Below are 20,058 nucleotides of genomic sequence, written 5' to 3' on the forward strand. Positions count from 1 at the left end.
ACATGAGCAGCGGCAGTATCTTCAATCGGAGTATGATACAAACGTCACATTTGTCTCAGCCCAACAGAATTGGGTCAGTAGCTGCAAATTAGACTTGGAGGTGAGGATGCGATATGCTGCATTTTGGTTAGCTCAGTTCAGCTTTGTTGTTCTTTTGAAGTGTCATGTTGACTGGGGTCTGCACTATAAACTACATGACGCTAGCCTAATTGGCGCTGGTTCTAAATATAGATCTGTCAGACAAACTATTTTAGCTAGTATTGCCTTGATTTTGTTTGCATGGCCTCAATACGTGTTCGTGTCTGATGGATTAGAGAGCTATAAGACGTCAAAGTGGACTTTGGTGTGTTCAACATTGCATGAGGGAGAGAGAGAGTATTACTCTTAAGGGACAATGTGTTTCAAGAGAGGGCTTTTGCAATGTAATTTCAGGCAAGGTAACGTGTAGGCCTTTTTACGTATTTGTTGCAGCCCTGAAGTAGCACACCTAATTCAATGAGTCCACAAAACATCAAGTCCTTGACTAGTTGAATCTGATGTGCTAGCTCAGGGCTACAACAAATATCTGACGGCTGGTGGTCCTCGAGAACATGGTTGGGACTTAGTCTGTGGACAGTCTGCTTTATGGAATGACTGTTGTTAACTCCCTAGTAAGCCGAACAGGTGCAGAGAGAGTGGCTATGCTGCTACCTTAAGTTGGGGTATAGCATTTATCTGCATTATGAATGAGGGAGAGATTACAAATGACCATGTTTTTGTCTCCAAACACTCCTCTACTCTGGACTAGTGTTGTACCGATACCGGAGTTGACTTCGATACCAGGTTTAGTACCTATAGCCACCGGTAATAAATCAATTTAATATACACAATCACAAAGAAATCCATTTAAGATTTTTAGGAAAGTCATATATGATATTAAAACAATTTATTTCAAAAGAACTGAATAGCATGTTTTAAGTTTTATTTTAGGCCTATCTGTGCTTAGTAGCCAAGGCTATATGGCTGCACCATGAAATCAACTTGTTCATTTAGCAGACATCACGTTTATATTCCCCTGCCCTACCAAAGTCAACAGCCTTCAGAAAGTATTCATATCCCTTGACTTATTTAACATTTTGCTGTTACAGCCTGAATTGAAAAATGGATAAAAAAAAAAAAATAGTAATCTCACCCATCTACACACAATACCCTATAATAACAGTGAAACAATGTTTTTAGAAATTGTAGCAAATGTATTAAATGAAATACAGAAATCTAATTTAATGTACATACATATTCAAACCCCTGATTCAATACATGTTAGAATCCCCTTTGGCAGCAATTACAGTTGTGAGTATTTTGTGGGTAAGTCTCCTAAAGAGCTTTGCACACCTGGATTGTACAATGTTTGAATGTATTTTTTATTCTTCAAGCTCTGTCAAGTTGGTTATTGATCATTGCTAGACAGCCATTTTCAAGTCTTGACATAGATTTTCAAGCCGATTTTAAGTCTAAACTGTAACTAGGACACTCAGGGACATTCAATGTCATCTTGGTAAGCAACTCCAGTGTATATTTGGCCTTGTGTTTTAGGTTATTGTCCTGCTGAAAGGTGAATATGTCCCCAGTGTCTGTTGGAAAGCAGACTCAACAATGTTTTCCTCTAGGATTTTGCCTGTGCTTAGATCTATTGTTTCTTTTTATCCTAAAAAAACTCCCTAGTCCTTGCCGATCACAAGCATACCCATAACATGATGCAGCCGCCACCATGCTTGAAAATATGAAGAGCGGTACACTGTGTTGTGTTGGATTTGCCCCAAACATAACGCTTTGTATTCAGGACAAAGCCCCTCCTATTCAACCCTTATAGAATCTTTCTTGAAGTCAAATCACATTTTATTTGTCACATACACGTGTTTAGCAGATGTTATTGCGGGTGTAGCGAAATGCTTGTGCATCTAGCTCCGACAGTGCAGTAATATTTAAGAAGTAATATCTAACAATTTCACAACATATACACACAAATCTAAGTAAGGAATGGAATTAAGAATATATACACTACCGGTCAAAAGTTTTAAACACAACTCATTCAAGGGTTTTTCTTAATTTTTTACTATTTTCTTCATTGTAGAATAATAGTGAAGACATAAACTATGAAATAACACATATGGAATCATGTAGTAATCAAAAAAGTGTTCAACAAATCAAAATATATTTTATATTTGAGATTCTTCAAATTGCCACCCTTTGCCTTGATGACAGCTTTGCACACTGTTGGCATTCTCCCAACCAGCTTCATGTCAACTAGAGCTGTTGCCAGATAATTTAATGTTCATTTTTCTACCATAAGCCACTTTCAACGTCGTTTTAGAGAATTTGGCAGTACGTCCAACCGGCCTCACAACCACCCTTTGCCTTGATGACAGCTTTGCACACTCTTGGCATTCTCTCAACCAGCTTCACCTGGAATGCTTTTCCAACATTCTTGAAGGAGTTCCCACATATGCTGAGCACTTGTTGGCTGCTTTTCCTTCACTCTGCCGTCCGTCTCATCCCAAACCATCTCAATTTGGTTGGTCGGGGGATGGTGGAGGCCAGGTCATCTGATGCAGCGCTCCATCACTCTCCTTGGGAAAATAGCCCTTACACAGCCTGGAGGTGTGTTGGGTCATTGTCCTGTTGAAAAACAAATGATAGTCCCACTAAGCCCAAACCAGATAAGATAAGACAGGAGTATTATACCAGATAGAAGACTGACCCTAGCCCCCCGGCACATAGACTATTGCAGCATAGCTACTTGAGGCTGAGTGGGGGGGACTGTGGCCCTGTCCAACGATACCCCTGGACAGGGCCAACCAGGCAGGATATAACCCCACCCACTTTGCTAATGCACAGCCCCCACACCACTAGAGGGATATCAACAGACCACCAACTTACTACCCTGAGACAAGGCTGAGGATAGCCCACGAAGATCTCCTCCACCGCACATCATTTAACCCAGACCCAGAACGTACCCAACACTCCCCGCCATATTATACCACACCCCCTCTGTGTCTAGTTGACACCTGTTCTCTAACCACTCCCATGTTTCCTTCCTAGGAATTTGCTGCTGAAATTCTCTCGAACTGAGCATCCCAGCTTTAGTATTTACATGCGGTTTGGTAGCATCTTCTATTTTAGATAGTGCTGCCGCCTTGTCTGCTCGCTATTGCTATCTTCTCAATAAGATTGGTGTGAGTTTCACATTTTACCACGGCTAATTTACTGGGTAATAAACACACTTTTAGTAATGCCTCTACTTCGTGTCCATTTTCTATTGGTGTTCCTGTCGCCATTAGCATGCCCCTACAGTGCCTTGCAAAAGTATTTATCCCCCTTGACGTTTTTCCTATTTTGTTGCATTACAACCTGTAATTTTAAATTGAATTTTATTTGGATTTCATGTAACGGACATACAGAAAATAGTCCAAATTGGTGAAGTGAAATGAAAAAAATAACTTGTTTCAAATATTTCTAAAAAATAAATAATGGAAAAGTGGTGCGTGCATATGTATTCACCCCCTTTGCTATGAAGCCCCTAAATAAGATCTGGTGCAACCAATTACCTTCAGAAGTCATATAATTAGTTAGATTGCACACAGGTGGACTTTGAACATCCCACGGAGCACCTTTTTAAAATCCATTATAAAAAAAAAATGGAAAGAATATGGCACCACAACAAACCCAAGGCAGGAATTTCTCAGCCACCACCATCCACTCTACAAAGAGTGCCACAAAAACCCAGGACCAAGCCAACAGCTGAATCAGAGCACACAAATCAGATCCTTTAGACCTGCATCCGGTGGCCCTTCACAGATACTGCCGAACGGCCAGCAAAACTACCCCCCCCACCCTCCACCACTTCTCTCCCAGAAAAAATTATGTGACACGATTTTGGACAAATCCGTCAAGACACCAACCATGATAAAGTATTAAACACTTTAAATCAGAATGACCATGGCCATTCTAGTAGTTATGGAATTCCGGCGCTCCAAGTGTTAAGTTAATGATTTAAAATTTGTGGCAAACCGCTTTGAAATCACCATATTTTGCGTTATGATTAGCATATTATCATAAAGTACTAGGGTAGTGAATTGATAGCTTCAGTTCTCCTACAATAAGCTGTATGTTCTTGCATTGTAAAGTGTTCTAGCCTGTATGGACATTGTTTTGCGAACAGTAATTAACAGTTACAACATTTCTACATGACAGTCCAGACTCCCAGTGCAGGCAAGTGGAACAGGCACGGTGCGCTTACTCTATAAGGGGAACATCGGCTGCGCTGATAGACAGCTTTGATCTGTGAGACACATTTGACAGAAGTACCGACAGTAACACAAATTCTAGTACCGAACAGTTTCTCAGGTTCTAGTATCTAAAAAGTACCACATTTTATGTATGCCGTGCAACACTACTTTAAACACATCAAGTAAAGGAAGGCATAGTGTTACGTAACTTAGAACTAGCCAACGGATATGGTTGCACTTGCTTTGTCTAGGGTTCCTAGGCCTAGTTACATGGTCTGTAACCTGAATGAATGTGTGCATTTGTGAGAAATCAGCGTTTGAGGACTGTTTTGGATGCACATGTGCCAAGGGAGACAGCAAAGCAACCTTACCTTAGTTCCAGGGCCAGCTCTGTCTTGACTCTTTTTGGTCGGCGAGCCCAAGCAGATTATTATGTTCAGATGGTGATGGAAACAAATGTATACAAAAATGAAAACTACAAACAGGCATGCCTAACATGCTAACTACACCGGCCACCCACGTGCGCACAGATTTTGTCCATCCACACCAGACGTGGTCATGACACGCAGGTTAAAATATCAAAACAAACTATATTAATTTGGGGGCAGGTCGAAACACACAAAACATTCATGGCCGTTTAGCTAGCTAGCTAGCTAGCTGTTGCTAGCTCGTTTGTCCTGGGAGATTAGGTTGTTATTTTACCTGACATGCATATGGTCCTCTTTTCTTTGTAGAATTTTGACCCGGAGTCATACAAAATGGTGTTTCTCAACTTTGATGATTAAGCCATAGATAAAAAGGGAAGCCTAGTTAGATTTTAGTTATCTTTAATTAATCTCTCCTCGTTTTGTCTTTCAAGCGCCCATGTGGGTTTCAGCGCATGGAGCGTCTCAAGTAGAACCAAGTTCTATTTTAGCGCTTGGCTGCGCAGATGCATTTTCACGCAATCGAAATGATTGAATAAAGTGTATGTGTAAATATATTTTGCAACGCCGATGAGGTTTGCATGTAAACTATAGATTTGAAAATCAAACGAAAGGCCTCATGGCCACCAAACCAACCAGCAATCTCACATCTTGCAAGCTGGGACCCTGACTGACGATCACCCTAATTGGCAGCATTTTATAATATACTTTTTAAAGAGGACTTACAGCAAGAAAAACGACGGGAAAGTACTAGGTGATTTGTCAATTAAATGATATATATTTTGTAAACCCAACAAAAATAATATGCTTCAGAAATAAATGGATAACAAAATAATAACCCCCACAAGTAATATTTAAATGGATCATTTTAACAAACACACCCAAATATTAAATAACATCACAATAACCCAATAACCTTATTTAAATGTTTTGTATTGGTTAAGCTCAAGTTCAGTTTCGGCTATAAAAGCCTATTGGGTCTCGCCCAACCAGGAAATTATTAATTTATAAATCCCTTCTTTCTTTTCCCTTTTTGATCCCCTTTAGTTAATTCAGTTCAGTTAATAGTATTTTATATTTAAATCATATTGCCCCCCCAGAAAGCAAAAAGATAGCCGGCAGTGGATGATCACAAAGACTGATCAAAAGACTGATCACACCAGAGTTTGGAAGGCATGTCCTCTCTCATTAAACTTTCTCCGCGATCCATTTAGTTAATCCCAAACAAGGAAATAAAATGACATGTCAGTAACACGTTCCCAGTGCCAAACAATAGGAAAGGAATTCCCAACAGAGGAAGGCACGGACGGTGTTTAGCAGGCTGCAGTTCTCTTCTCGCAATTTGTAACTGGCGCCTCTGCGGTTTACCCGGTGTCTTCGTCTTCCACGTAGGCAATGGAAAAACACACATTTTTCCTCTTTCTCACTTCCTCCCTTCATACATTTTTCGGGCGCCATTCTTAAAGCGATAGCACTCTTTTTAGGCCACAATCTCTTATCGTCCATACAGAATGGAATTATTTTAACATATGATAGAGAATCATTTCATATAGATCCCCCCCCCCCCCCCCCCAATATCATAACAATAGGCTGTGGCTAATTACCCACAACAGTAGTTTTCACTCTCCACCCCATTCCCCACAGGACACTATTTTGGGGTATTGCTTGGCAGTGGGTGACCTATGCTGGGTAGGTGCTAGTAAGAGCAAATTATACCATACAGGTATTGCAGAAAAAGAGCTTAACTATTCAGGATTATCTAACGCAGACAGCTAACCTGAAGATTGAAGTCAGAATACACTGGTTCCGAAGTGGCTGATTTGGACTTATGCCATTAATGCACACCTGAATTGAGTAAGTCCAATACCTGCTCGTTCACATCACACGCTGATCGGCACCAAGGAAGGACCATCAAAGGAATGTGATGTTATTTGTGCAGGAGGCAGGGAATCCGATTGGATTGGTCGAAAATTTGAATTTACTCCACAAATTCAGGAGAGTTAAGTTAGCCTGCGAGAAAGCAGGTTAGATGTCGAGGATTCATTGCCATAGTTTCTGGTCTGGCTATACCTTGATCTCACTTTCTGAAACAGCCCTCTGTAGGCTTAGGCTCAGCGATGTCTTCAACTGAGAAGACTTCCCTTTGCCTATTTGTTTTATATGGCTTTTTACTTGCACCTGTGAATAAAACCTCTCTCAATCTTTCCCGAGTGCCTCTTTTTGCTTATTTCTTTTAAGTTTCTAAAAACAGTGAATTTTAGATGACTGTAAATGTGTTTTCTTTCTAATTTAAACTTGACTACAAAGTTGAAGCCAATCTTTATTCCACTTGAAATAACATGTGTCTGAGTGAATGTCTGCCTGGTCACCTTAAAGTACGTAGCTTCTTATGTAATGGGGTCTGTCTAATGTTGACAGGGGAACAATGTTTTTTTCAGAGAAACAATGTGGTGATTTAGGTTTAGAAAAGGTGTAGGAAGAAATATAGCCTATACTTTAGTAAAGTAGTCACAAACTTAAATTAGATGCAATTTCAGAGATTTAAGTCTGTGGAGGCACCTTTTTCACTATCGTATAGAGAACAGCCTCCATTCGTCCCATTTTGTAGGCTAGATCCCATCATCCCCACTCTCCATTCCTTTCACCTTACTTTGGAACTGTCTGTTTTGGGGTCAGAGCAAACACTCAAAGGATCTTCTACTAGGTGTCTCAATCCAAAAATATGCCTTACCAGTTACAAACAAATAGCCTTTGGGTTATTGTTCCATGTTTCTTTGCTGTTCTTTTATTGGCTGTATCTCATAGTTCAGTAATCCAGAAAGTCCAGTTTAGACCCATTTCCAGGCTCCCTTGTCTTGCGGAAAATACTAGACTCATTGGTCAACAAACAGTTATTTTCTATCTGTAAATGGCATTCTTAATGTTGTTAAATCCAGATTCAGAGCTAAACATAGCACCACTATGGCTACCATGCTTGTTTTAAACGATATTGCTGATTCCTTAGATAATATACTGAACAAAAATATCAACGCATCTTGCAAAAATATAAACGCATCATGCAAAGATTTTGCTGAGTTACATTTCATATAAGGAAATCAGTCAATTGAAATAAATTCATTAGGCCCTAATCTATGGATTTCACATGACTGGGCAGGAGTGCAGCCACTTGGGAGCCAGGCCCAACCAATCAGAATGAGCTTTTCCCCACAAAATGACTTTATTACAGACAGAAATACTCCTCAGCACCCCCCTCCCCTCCCCACCTGATGATCCCGCAGGTGAAGAAGCCGGATGTGGAGGTCCTGGGCTGGCGTGGTCTGCGGTTGCGAGGCCGGTTGGACGTACTGTCAAATTCTCTAAAACAACGTTGGAGGCGGCTTATGGTAGAGAAATTAACATTACATTCTCTGGCAACAGCTCTTGTGGACATCCCTACAGTCAACATGCCAATTGCATGCTCCCTCAACACTTGAGACATCTGTGGTATTGTGTTGTGACAAAACTACACATTTTAGAGTGGCCTTTTATTCAAATCAAATCAAATCAAATTTTATTGGTCACATGCGCCGAATACAACAGGTGCAGACATTACAGTGAAATGCTTACTTACAGCCCTTAACCAACAGTGCATTTATTTTTAACAAAAAAAGTAAAAATAAAACAACAAAAAAAGTGTTGAGAAAAAAAGAGCAGAAGTAAAATAAAATAACAGTAGGGAGGCTATATATACAGGGGGGTACCGGTGCAGAGTCAATGTGTGGGGGCACCGGCTAGTTGAGGTAGTTGAAGTAATATGTACATGTGGGTAGAGTTAAAGTGACTATGCATAAATAATTAACAGAGTAGCAGCAGCGTAAAAAGGATGGGGTGGGGGGGCAGTGCAAATAGTCCGGGTAGCCATGATTAGCTGTTCAGGAGTCTTATGGCTTGGGAGTAGAAGCTGATGAGAAGTCTTTTGGACCTAGACTTGGCACTCCGGTACCGCTTGCCGTGCGGTAGCAGAGAGAACAGTCTATGACTAGGGTGGCTGGAGTCTTTGACAATTTTGAGGGCCTTCCTCTGACACCGCCTGGTATAGAGGTCCTGGATGCCCCCAGCACAAGGTGCACCTGTGTAATGATCATGCTATTTAATCAGCTTCTTGATATGCCACACCTGTCAGGTGGATGGATTATTTTGGCAAAGGATAAAATGCTCATTAACAGGGATGTAAATGAATTTGTGCACAACAGTTCTGGGATCTTTTATTTCAGCTCATGAAACATGGGACATGTTGCGTTTATATTTTTGTTCAGTGTAGAAAGAATTGTGTTGCCATGTTTGTAGACTTGTCAAATACTTTATACTGTAGACCATGTTATTCTGTTGGGTACTGATGCTTGCCGATGATATCATAGTTATCTCAATGACAGAACTCAGGCCAATAAGGTGGATCGGGTCAAATCTGAGCAACCTTGAGTTACATAAAGGGGTGCCCTAAAGGTTCGATACTCGGCCAACTACTGTTTACAATCTATATAAATAACATTGGTTATGCTGTAAAAAAATATATATTAATTTGTGTTGCTCGATCGGTTGGCCAAGCATTTTCACATTTTAAGTCTGAATTTCAAGCACTGTAGAGGTCACTATTGGATCTAAACTTGGTGCTAAATGCAAACAAAATGAATGCTTTTTTCCAGGTCCCGTAACCCAGATTTAAATTAATGTATAATGCTAGTTTGAATGGTACACAAATTGAGCGAGTTCCTTTCTACAAATATCTTGGTATCTGGCTTAATGACAAATGGTCGTTTTAAAAAACGTCACTGAGCTTGTTGAAGTTCAAAGCTTTTCTGACTTGTTAATAGGAAAGAAATTGTCCAGGCCACTTTTATGTATATTTTAGGTTAGCTATATGCATTCAGCAGCATCTACACTTAAACCACTAGATGCTGTTTTCCATTGTGACCTTAGGTTTATTACTGGTGATGGTTATAGAACTCACTGTTGTGTTTTGTATCAAAAAGTGGGTTGGGCCTCTTTGTATGTAAGGAGAGAGCAACATTTTCTTGTGTTTATCTACAAAGCACTCATGCAGAAACATCCTATGTATCTATCATCATTCATTCAGTTTAGACTTACAAATGACCAAACATGGTCTCAGGCTTGGATAACACTGGAGGTCCCTTCGGTCTCCACAGAGTTGGGTAAAGCTGCTTGTAGTTGTTTTTGAGCTCTTTACGTGGAACAATTTAGAGCTCTCTGAAATTAGGTGTTCTGGTCCCCCTTGGTCAGATCAGAGTAATGGTCGGAGAGCTCTGTGTTGATAAGTGTCTGTTTTTCTTGATATGTTTTGTGATTTGTACATTGTATGTGTTTACGCAGGGCTCACCTGTAAAAGAGACCCTAGTTTCAGTATGACTTCCCTGTCAAAATTAAGGTTAAATAAAAAATCCATGCCAGTATGGAAGGGCCAAAGAGCCATATCTCCATTAATAACCTGTCCATTTCTTACCCTGTGTGCTCTACGGTGAGTCTGTTTGCTGCTCTTCTGGCCCAGTAGGTTGTCAGTGGCTTCTCAAGGCTCTCTGCTGAGGATGAAGACGCCCAGGTTATGTTTACTTTAGTGACTGGGGGGCAATAAATAGCTGGAGAGTGCTCATGGTGGGAATCCGAAGGGGAAACATAACCAGGCATGAGATCCTAATCTGTCATGTAGCCTAAACAGTATAATGCTCACCCGTCTTTTCAAACGTTATGTTAGGATCTTAACCCAAATAACTATTTACCAATGTTAACTTAATCTTGATGCAGTCTGAAACTCTGAAAACACAAAATACTAATAAGGACACCATGGTTCAATGTGCAAGGTTTAGACCAGATTTTTTCTAATTGTATTGGTGGTGTCTGTGCATAGTTTGAAGCTGTGATTCTTTCTTGTTTTTCACCTCAAGTTCAAGCATAGTATAATTGCGGACTTTGTGTACATTGCATTGCATTGCGTGGTTCAGGGTCAAATTTGCAGGTGCATAGCATGAAATAATTAAAGGGGACACCCTGTGGTTGTTTTTAGATGCGAACATGGAGCGTGGAGGAGCTGAGGTTACGGCTGGCCTCCCTGGACCCCCAGATGGAGCAGGAGATCGAGGAGATCCGCCAGCTCTACCAGGCCAAGCGCCAGCCCATCCTGGACGCCATCGAGGCAAAGAAGCGACGCCAGCAGAACTTCTGAGACAGTTTGGCGTTTGACCCTCAAACCTCTTAGGTGGGCTCTTGGTCCTACACACTGGACAGATTACTTCTGTTCATTGCTTTGGACCCTACTTCATTGCAGTTATTGTCTTTTTCTTTAAAGGGAAACCACTTAGTGCTGCCAAGCATGCACGTTTTTATGTCTTAACTTATTGTGTTAATTGTTTAGGGCACTTCAGACCTCTCAAGTATTCTTTTATCTGTCGTGGGACATTTGTCTTCCACTGTTGGTACTCTTGAATCAACTGTGTAGCATTGCTAATTGGAGCAACAAGATCACTTTTATACCATACAGTCAAACACTATAATTTGGTGTGTTTTTCTGTTTTTACCACTTTTGTGAAACTTGGTACTTATTCCTTAATTAGTTTTTTAGTTCCACATACTAGCCTATTCATTTTGCAGCACAGTACAATATCCAGCCAAAGGGAAGTTCAATTTACGGTAGCACTTTTTAATAACTCCATGTAATAAAGCATTTATAATGGATTAGTAAATAGTTTATTAATTGATTAATTATTACTCCATTCATAAGATGTTTAATGTAGGTCCTTATAAACCAACATTTTTGTGTGACCTCATCTAAAGTGTGGGATATTTATACTTTATAAATACAGTTTTACTTGCAAATATGTTCTAGGATATTTTGAGACCTTAAGGAGCATCAGGTACTGCTAGAATGTCTACCAATGGCATGTCCATCTTTTTGTGAGAAATTACACTGGTCACTCAACATTTATAAAGTATTTATAAATAGCCCACACTTTAGATGAGGCCACACAAAAATAGTAAACTAATGATTATAAAATGGTTATAAGGAACTATACTGTACAAAATATAAACGCAACAATTTCAACGATTTTACAGAGTTACAGTTCATATAAAGGAATCAGTCAATTGAAATCAAATAATTAGGCCCTAATCTATGGATTTCACATGACTGGGCAGGGGCGCAGCCATGGTTGGGCCTGGGAGGGCATAGGCCCACCCACTTGGGAGCCAGGCCCACCCACTGGGGAGCCAGGCCTAGCCAATCAGAATTGGTTTTTCCCCACAAAAGGGCTTTATTACAGACAGAAATAGTCCTCAGTTTCATCAGTTGTCTGGGTGGCTGGTCTCAGATGATCCACGAAGGTAAAGAAGCCGGATGTGGAGGTCCTGGGCTGGTGTTGTTACACGAGGTCTGCAGTTGTGAGGCCGGGAGGACGTACTTCCAAATTCTCCAAAATGGCGGAGGCGGCTTATGGTAGAGAAATTAACATTCAATTATCTGGCAACGGCTTTGGTGGACATTCCTGCTGTCAGGAAGTCTAAGGCACTGCATCGCAGTGCTAGCTGTGCCACTAGAGATCCTGGTTCGAATCCAGGCTCTGTTGTAGCCGGCCGAGACCGGGAGACCCATGGGGCGGTGCACAATTTGGCCCAGCGTCGTCCAGGGTAGGGGAGGGAATGGCCGGCAGGGATGTAGCTCAGTTGGTAGAGCATGGTGTTTGCAACGCCAGGGTTGTGGGTTCGATACCCACGGGGGGCCAGTATGAAAAATAAAAAAATAATGTATGCACTCACTAACTGTAATTCGCTCTGGATACGAGCGTCTGCTAAATGACTAAAATGTAAATGTAAATGTCAGCATGCCAATTGCACGCTCCCTCAAAACTTGAGACATCTGTGGCATTGTGTTGTGTGACTAAACTGCACATTTTAGAGTGGCCTTTTACTGTCCCCAGCGCATGGTGCACCTGTGTAATGGTCATGCTGTTTAATCAGCTTCTTGATATGCCACACCTGTCAGGTGGATGGATTATTTTGGCAAAGGAGAGATGCTCACTAACAGGGATGTAAACAAATTTGTGCACAGAATCTGAGAGAAATAAGCTTTTTGTGCATATGGAAAATTTCTGGGATATTTTATTTCAGATCATGAAGCATGGGACCAACACTTTACATGTTGCGTTTATATTTCTGTATGCATGCTCTTATGAATCATTATTAAATACTTTAAAAGTTGTTTATAAACGTGTGAATAACAAGGTTACTAACATTTACATGTGTGAGTAATGATTAATAAATTATAAACTATTTACTAATCCAATAAAAAATGCTTTATTACATGGAGTTATTATAAAGTGCTACCCAATTTAATTAATGGGTATATGACCCAGGAGAACATGAATGTCATTCAAGAAGAGAGTACCTCAGCCTTGGCATGTGCCTCACTCAAGGCCAAATTATATCTTCAGAGATGTGCATAGCTGATGTGAATGGACAATTTCAATAAAACGTCAAGTTGCATGCGCATCAGATTTTGGGATTTGGTCCTGAATTGTGTAATTGAATGAGAGAATGGATAAAATGATACAATAATTAATTGGTTAAACAATGTTTAAAAATTTGAGTGGTAAACCACGGTGCACTTCTTTGTTATTTACTGTACAGTTTACTTCTCTATTTTTGTTCATAACTCATCGCCATCATTCCATAGAGCAGCTGGTACTTAAACATTTTTTAACATTAAAACGTTTGGTGTACATAAGGGACAATTTTATATGTGTGTGTGTGTGTGTGTGTGTGTGTGTGTGTGTGTGTGTGATATATACACACACAGTAACAGTCAAAAGTTTGGACACACCTACTCATTCCAGGGTTTTTCTTTATTTTTACTATTTTCTACATTGTAGAATAATAGTGAAGACAACTATGAAATAACAAATATGAAATCATGTAGTAACCAAAAAAGTGTTAAACAAATCAAAATATACAGTGGGGAGAACAAGTATTTGATACACTGCTGATTTTGCAGGTTTTCCTACTTACAAAGCATGTAGAGGTCTGTAATTTTTATCATAGGTACACTTCAACTGTGAGAGACGGAATCTAAAACAAAAATCCAGAAAATCACATTGTATGATTTTTAAGTAATTAATTTGCATTTTATTGCATGACATAAGTATTTGATACATCAGAAAAGCAGAACTTAATATTTGGTACAGAAACCTTTGTTTGCAATTACAGAGATCATACGTTTCCTGTAGGTCTTGACCAGGTTTGCACACACTGCAGCAGGGATTTTGGCCCACTCCTCCATACAGACCTTCTCCAGATCCTTCAGGTTTCGGGGCTGTCGCTGGGCAATATGGACTTTCAGCTCCCTCCAAAGATGTTCTATTGGGTTCAGGTCTGGAGACTGGCTAGGCCACTCCAGGACCTTGAGATGCTTCTCACGGAGCCACTCCTTAGTTGCCCTGGCTCTGTGTTTCGGGTCGTTGTCATGCTGGAAGACCCAGCCACGACCCATCTTCAATGCTCTTACTGAGGGAAGGAGGTTGTTGGCCAAGATCTCGCGATACATGGCCCCATCCATCCTCCCCTCAATACGGTGCAATCGTCCTGTCCCCTTTGCAGAAAAGCATCCCCAAAGAATGATGTTTCCACCTCCATGCTTCACGGTTGGGATGGTGTTCTTGAGGTTGTACTCATCCTTCTTCTTCCTCCAAACACGGCGAGTGGAGTTTAGACCAAAAAGCTCTATTTTTGTATCATCAGACCACATGTCCTTCTCCCATTCCTCCTCTGGATCATCCAGATGGTCATTGGCAAACTTCAGACGTGCCTGGACATGCGCTGGCTTGAGCAGGGGAACCTTGCGTGTGCTGCAGGATTTTAATCCATGACGGCGTAGTGTGTTACTAATGGTTTTCTTTGAGACTGTGGTCCCAGCTCTCTTCAGGTCATTGACCAGGTCCTGCCGTGTAGTTCTGGGCTGATCCCTCACCTTCCTCATGATCATTGATGCCCTACGAGGTGAGATCTTGCATGGAGCCCCAGACCGAGAGTGATTGACCGTCATCTTGAACTTTTTGTCCATTTACCATTGTCCTGTAGCCCATCCCAGCCTTGTGCAGGTCAACAATTGTATCCCTGATGTCCTTACACAGCTCTCTGGTCTTGGCCATTGTGGAGAGGTTGGAGTCTGTTTGATTGAGTGTGTGGACAGGTGTCTTTTATACAGGTAACAAGTTCAAACAGGTGCAGTTAATACAGGTAATGAGTGGAGAACAGGAGGGCTTCTTAAAGAAAATATTTTTTAGATTCCGTCTCTCTCACAGTTGAAGTGTACCTATGATAAAAATTACAGACCTCTACATACTTTGTAAGTAGGATAGGAAAACCTGCAAAATCGGAAGTGTATCAAATACTTGTTCTCCCCACTGTATATATGTGTGTATATATGTGTGTGTGTGTGTATGTATGTATGTATGTATGTGTGTATGTATATGTATATATATATATATATACACACACACTCATCCTACCGTTCAAAAGTTTGGAAAGAAAAAGCCATATCTCAGACTGGCCAATAAAAAGAAAAGATTAAGATGGGCAGTCTGAGATATGACTTTTTGTTTGCAACTCTGCCTGGAAGGTCAGCATCCCGGAGTCGCCTCTTCACTGTTGACGTTGAGACTGGTGTTTTGCAGGTACTATTTAATGAAGCTGCCAGTTGAGGACCTGTGAGGCACCTGTTTCTCAAACTAGACATTCATGTATTTGTCCTCTTGCTCAGTTGTGCAATGGGGCCTCCCACTCTTTCTATTCTGGTTAGAGCCAGTTTGCGCTGTTCTGTGAAGGGAGTAGTACACAACATTGTACGAGATCTTCAGTTTTTGGCAATTTCTCGCATTGGAATAGCCTTCATTTCTCAGAACAAGAATAGACTGACGAGTTTCAGAAGAAAGTTATTTGTTTCTGGCCATTTTGAGCCTGTAATCGAACCCACAATTGCTGATGCTCCAGATACTCAACTAGTCTAAAGAAGGCCAGTTTTATTGCTTCTTTAATCAGCACAACAGTTTTCAGCTGTGCTTACATAATTGCTAAATGGTTTTCTAACGATGAATTAGCCTTTTAAAATGATAAACTTGGATTAGCAAACACAACTTGCCATTGGAACACAGGGCTGATGGTTGCTGAAAATGGGCCTCTGTACGCCTTTGTAGATATTCCATTAAAAATTTGCCGTTTCCAGCTACAATAGCCATTTACAACATTAACAATGTCTACACTGTATTTCTGATCAATTTGATGTTATTTTAATGGACAAAAAAATTGCTTTTCTTTCGAAAACAGGAACATTTCTAAGTGAACACAAACTTTTGAACGGTAGTTTATATACCCCCCCTACCTTGTCACAACACAACTGATTGGCTCAAACGCATTAAGAAGGAAAGAAATTCCACAAATGAACTCTTAACAAGGCACACCTGTTCATTGAAATGCATTCCAGGTGACTACCTAATTAAGCTGGTTGAGAGAATGCCAAGGGTGTGCAACGCTGTCATCAAGGCAAAGGGTGGCTACTTTGAAGAATCTCACATATATTTTGATTTGTTTAACACTTTTTTGGTTACTACATGATTCCATATGTGTTATTTCATAGTTTTGATGTCTTCACTATTATTCTACAATGTAGAAAATAGTGAAAATAAAGAAAAACCCTGGAATGAGTAGGTGTATCCAAACTTTTGACTGGTCCTGTGTATGTATGTATGTATATATATATATATATATATATATATATATACTCATACACTGAGTATACAAAACATTAGGAACACCTGCTCTTTCCATAACATAGACTGACCAGATGAATCCAGATGAAAGCGATGATCCATTATTGATATCACTTCTAGAATCCACTTCAATCAGTGTAGATGAAGGGGAGGAGACAGGTTAAAGAAGGATTTTTAAGCCTTGAGACAATTGAGACATGGATTGTGTATGTGTGCCATTCAGAGCAAACATACAAAATATTTAAGTGCCTTTGAACAGAGTATGGTAGTATGTGCCAGGCACACTGGTTTGTGTCAAGAACTGCAACGCTGCTGGGTTTTTCTTGCTCAACAGTTTCCCGTGTGTATCAAGAATGGCCCACTACCCAAAGGACATCCAGCCAACTTGACACAACTGTGGGAAGCATTGGAGTCAACATGGGCCAGCATCCCTATGGAATGCTTTCGACACCTTGTATAGTTCATGCCCCAATGAATTTGGGGGGGGGGGGGGGGTGTTCCTAATGTTTGGTATACTCAGTGTATAGTTTAGCAGTTATATCCTTAGGAGGAAAATATGTTTTGCATTTGTTCTGTTACAGACATTTGCATCAGTGTGCAAACTAGCTTCTCAGGTCAGATATTCTCAGGTTTGTATCTAATGACATTAAGAAATTAATCGAAAAGGCCCAGTTTGATGACCAATATGCACAATTTGGTTATATGAAAAGATTACTTGTTACAAGCAAAAAGGGAATGTATTTTGTTGCCTTATCCTGCCTACTTTTGTCTCATTTGATTTTTTTTAATGAATTAAAATGATTTTATTGCTGTAGGTTTAGAACTCCATAAACCTTTAACATATCCCCCAATCTAAACCTGCTCTATTGATCTGATTTATGTTTATTTTAGATTTATCACATTGTTACAACCATTGTTTATAAGTAATGTTCCATGGGCAGGCTACATTTAAATCCCTTAAATTGATAGGCATTCATTGAAGTAGCAATCACTGGAAAGCATTTCAGCACTGTAATATGAATGAACAACTCTACTCTACAGTCTCCACTGGTCCTTAAATTTAGTATTCATTCCAATAAAATTGTTTTAAAATGTTCATGCCTTAAATTATGCAATGGAAGTCATGCATGTGTTGAATATCAGTGTTTGATTTGTATATTTGTTGCCTGCCTATTAAAACCGATTTAAGGAATTATTTATTTGTACCATGTTTTTTCTCCCCGTTGAAGTTACTAATGTCAGAACCAGTGTACTGGTGATATTAGTATTTTGGATGTCATAAATTGATAATTTAGATTTCATGTACACATTACCACTTGTAGATATGTTTAAATCATAAACATTTTTATTGGAAAGAGAAAGTACTGGTTTCACCTACAGTGAGGGAAAAAATTATTTGATCCCCTGCTGATTTTGTACGTTTGCCCACTGACAAAGAAATGATCAGTCTATAATTTTAATGGTAGGTTTATTTTAACAGTGAGAGACAGAATAACAACAAAAAAATCCAGAAAAACGCATGTCAAAAATGTTATAAATTGATTTGCATTTTAATGAGGGAAATAGGTATTTGACCTCCTCTCAATCAGAAAGATTTCTGGCTCCCAGGTGTCTTTTATACAGGTAACGAGCTGAGATTAGGAGCACACTCTTAAAGGGAGTGCTCCTAATCTCAGCTTGTTACCTGTATAAAAGACACCTGTCCACAGAAGCAATCAATCAATCAGATTCCAAACTCTCCACCATGGCCAAGACCAAAGAGCTCTCCAAGAATGTCAGGGACAAGATTGTAGACCTACACAAGGCTGGAATGGGCTACAAGACCATCGCCAAGCAGCTTGGTGAGAAGGTGACAACAGTTGGTGCGATTATTCGCAAATGGAAGAAACACAAAAGAACTGTCAATCTCCCTCGCCCTGGGGCTCCATGCAAGATCTCACCTCGTGGAGTTGCAATAATCATGAGAACGGTGAGGAATCAGCCCAGAACTACACGGGAGGATCTTGTCAATGATCTCAAGGCAGCTGGGACCATAGTCACCAAGAAAACAATTGGTAACACACTACGCCGTGAAGGACTGAAATCCTGCAGCGCCCGCAAGGTCCCCCTGCTCAAGAAAGCACATATACAGGCCCGTCTGAAGTTTGCCAATGAACATCTGAATGATTCAGAGGAGAACTGGGTGAAAGTGTTGTGGTCAGATGAGACCAAAATTGAGCTCTTTGGCATCAACTCAACTCGCCGTGTTTGGAGGAGGAGGAATGCTGCCTATGACCCCAAGAACACCATCCCCATCGTCAAACATGAAGGTGGAAACATTATGCTTTGGGGGTGTTTTTCTGCTAAGGGGACAGGACAACTTCACCACATCAAAGGGACGATGGACGGGGCCATGTACCGTCAAATCTTAGGTGAGAACCTTCCTCAGCCAGGGCATTGAAAATGGGTCGTGGATGGGTATTCCAGCATGACAATGACCCAAAACACACGGCCAAGGCAACAAAGGAGTGACTCAAGAAGAAGCACATTCAGGTCCTGGAGTGGCCTAGCCAGTCTCCAGACCTTAATCCCATAGAAAATCTGTGGAGGGAGCTGAAGGTTCGAGTTGCCAAACGTCAGCCTCGAAACCTTAATGACTTGGAGAAGATCTGCAAAGAGGAGTGGGATAAAATCCCTCCTGAAATGTGTGCAAACCTGGTGGCCAACTACAAGAAACGTCTGACCTCTGTGATTGCCAACAAGGGTTTTGCCACCAAGTACTAAGTCATGTTTTGCAGAGGGGTCAAATACTTATTTCCCTCATTAAAATGCGAATCAATTTGTAACATTTTTGACATGCGTTTTTCTGGATTTTTTTGCTGCTATTCTGTCTCTCACTGTTCAAATAAACCTACCATTAAAATTATAGACTGATCATGTCTTTGTCAGTGGGCAAACGTACAAAATCAGCAGAGGATCAAATACTTTTTTTCCCTCACTGTACATATAACTAGGAATAAAGTGACAGATAATAAACAGTAGCAGCAGCATATGTGATGAGTAAAAAAAAGTTGGTGCAAAAAGGGTCAATTTATATAGTTAAATAGTTAACCAAATAGCTATCTGGCCTAACTATTTAGCAGTCTTATGGCTTGAGGGTAGTAGCTGTTCAGGGTCCTGTTGTATTGGTACCGCTTGCCGTGCGGTAGCAGAGAAAACAGTCTATGACTTGGCTGGCTGGAGTCTTTGACAATTTTTACAGCCTTCCTCTGACACCGCCTGGTATAGAGGTCCTGGATGGCAGGGAGCTCAGCCCCTGTGATGTACTGGGCCGTACGCCTTGCCGTCAGATGCTAAGTAGTTGCCAAACCAAGCGGCGATGCAGCCAGTCAAGATGCTCTCAATGGTGCAGCTGTATAACTTTTTGAGTATCTGAGGGCCCATGCTGAATCTTTTCAGCCTCTTGAGGGGGAAGAGGCATTGTCTTGCCCTCTTCATGACTGTGTTGGTGTTTGTGGACAATGATAGATCCTTAGTGATGTGGAGACCGAGGAACTTAAAGCTCTCGACCCGCTCCATTACAGC

At 40.7% G+C, this 20,058-nt stretch overlaps 1 protein-coding gene across 1 annotated transcript in view; it reads left to right on the forward strand.

Moving 5' to 3' along the window:
- Positions 1-17,689, forward strand: part of LOC311139000 (serine/threonine-protein kinase 4-like) — a 39,641-nt gene extending 21,952 nt beyond the window's left edge. Inside the window, exons 11-12 of the mRNA XM_084173825.1 lie at positions 10,746-10,937; positions 16,829-17,689. Of these exons, the coding sequence (XP_084029951.1) occupies positions 10,746-10,904 (159 nt within the window). The 3' untranslated portion in view covers positions 10,905-10,937; positions 16,829-17,689. The remainder of the gene's footprint in view (positions 1-10,745; positions 10,938-16,828) is intronic.
- Positions 17,690-20,058: the final 2,369 nt, after the last annotated feature.

The sequence above is a fragment of the Coregonus lavaretus genome, assembly GCF_964263955.1.
Source record: "Coregonus lavaretus genome assembly, chromosome: 12".
Classification (NCBI taxonomy): domain Eukaryota; kingdom Metazoa; phylum Chordata; class Actinopteri; order Salmoniformes; family Salmonidae; genus Coregonus; species Coregonus lavaretus.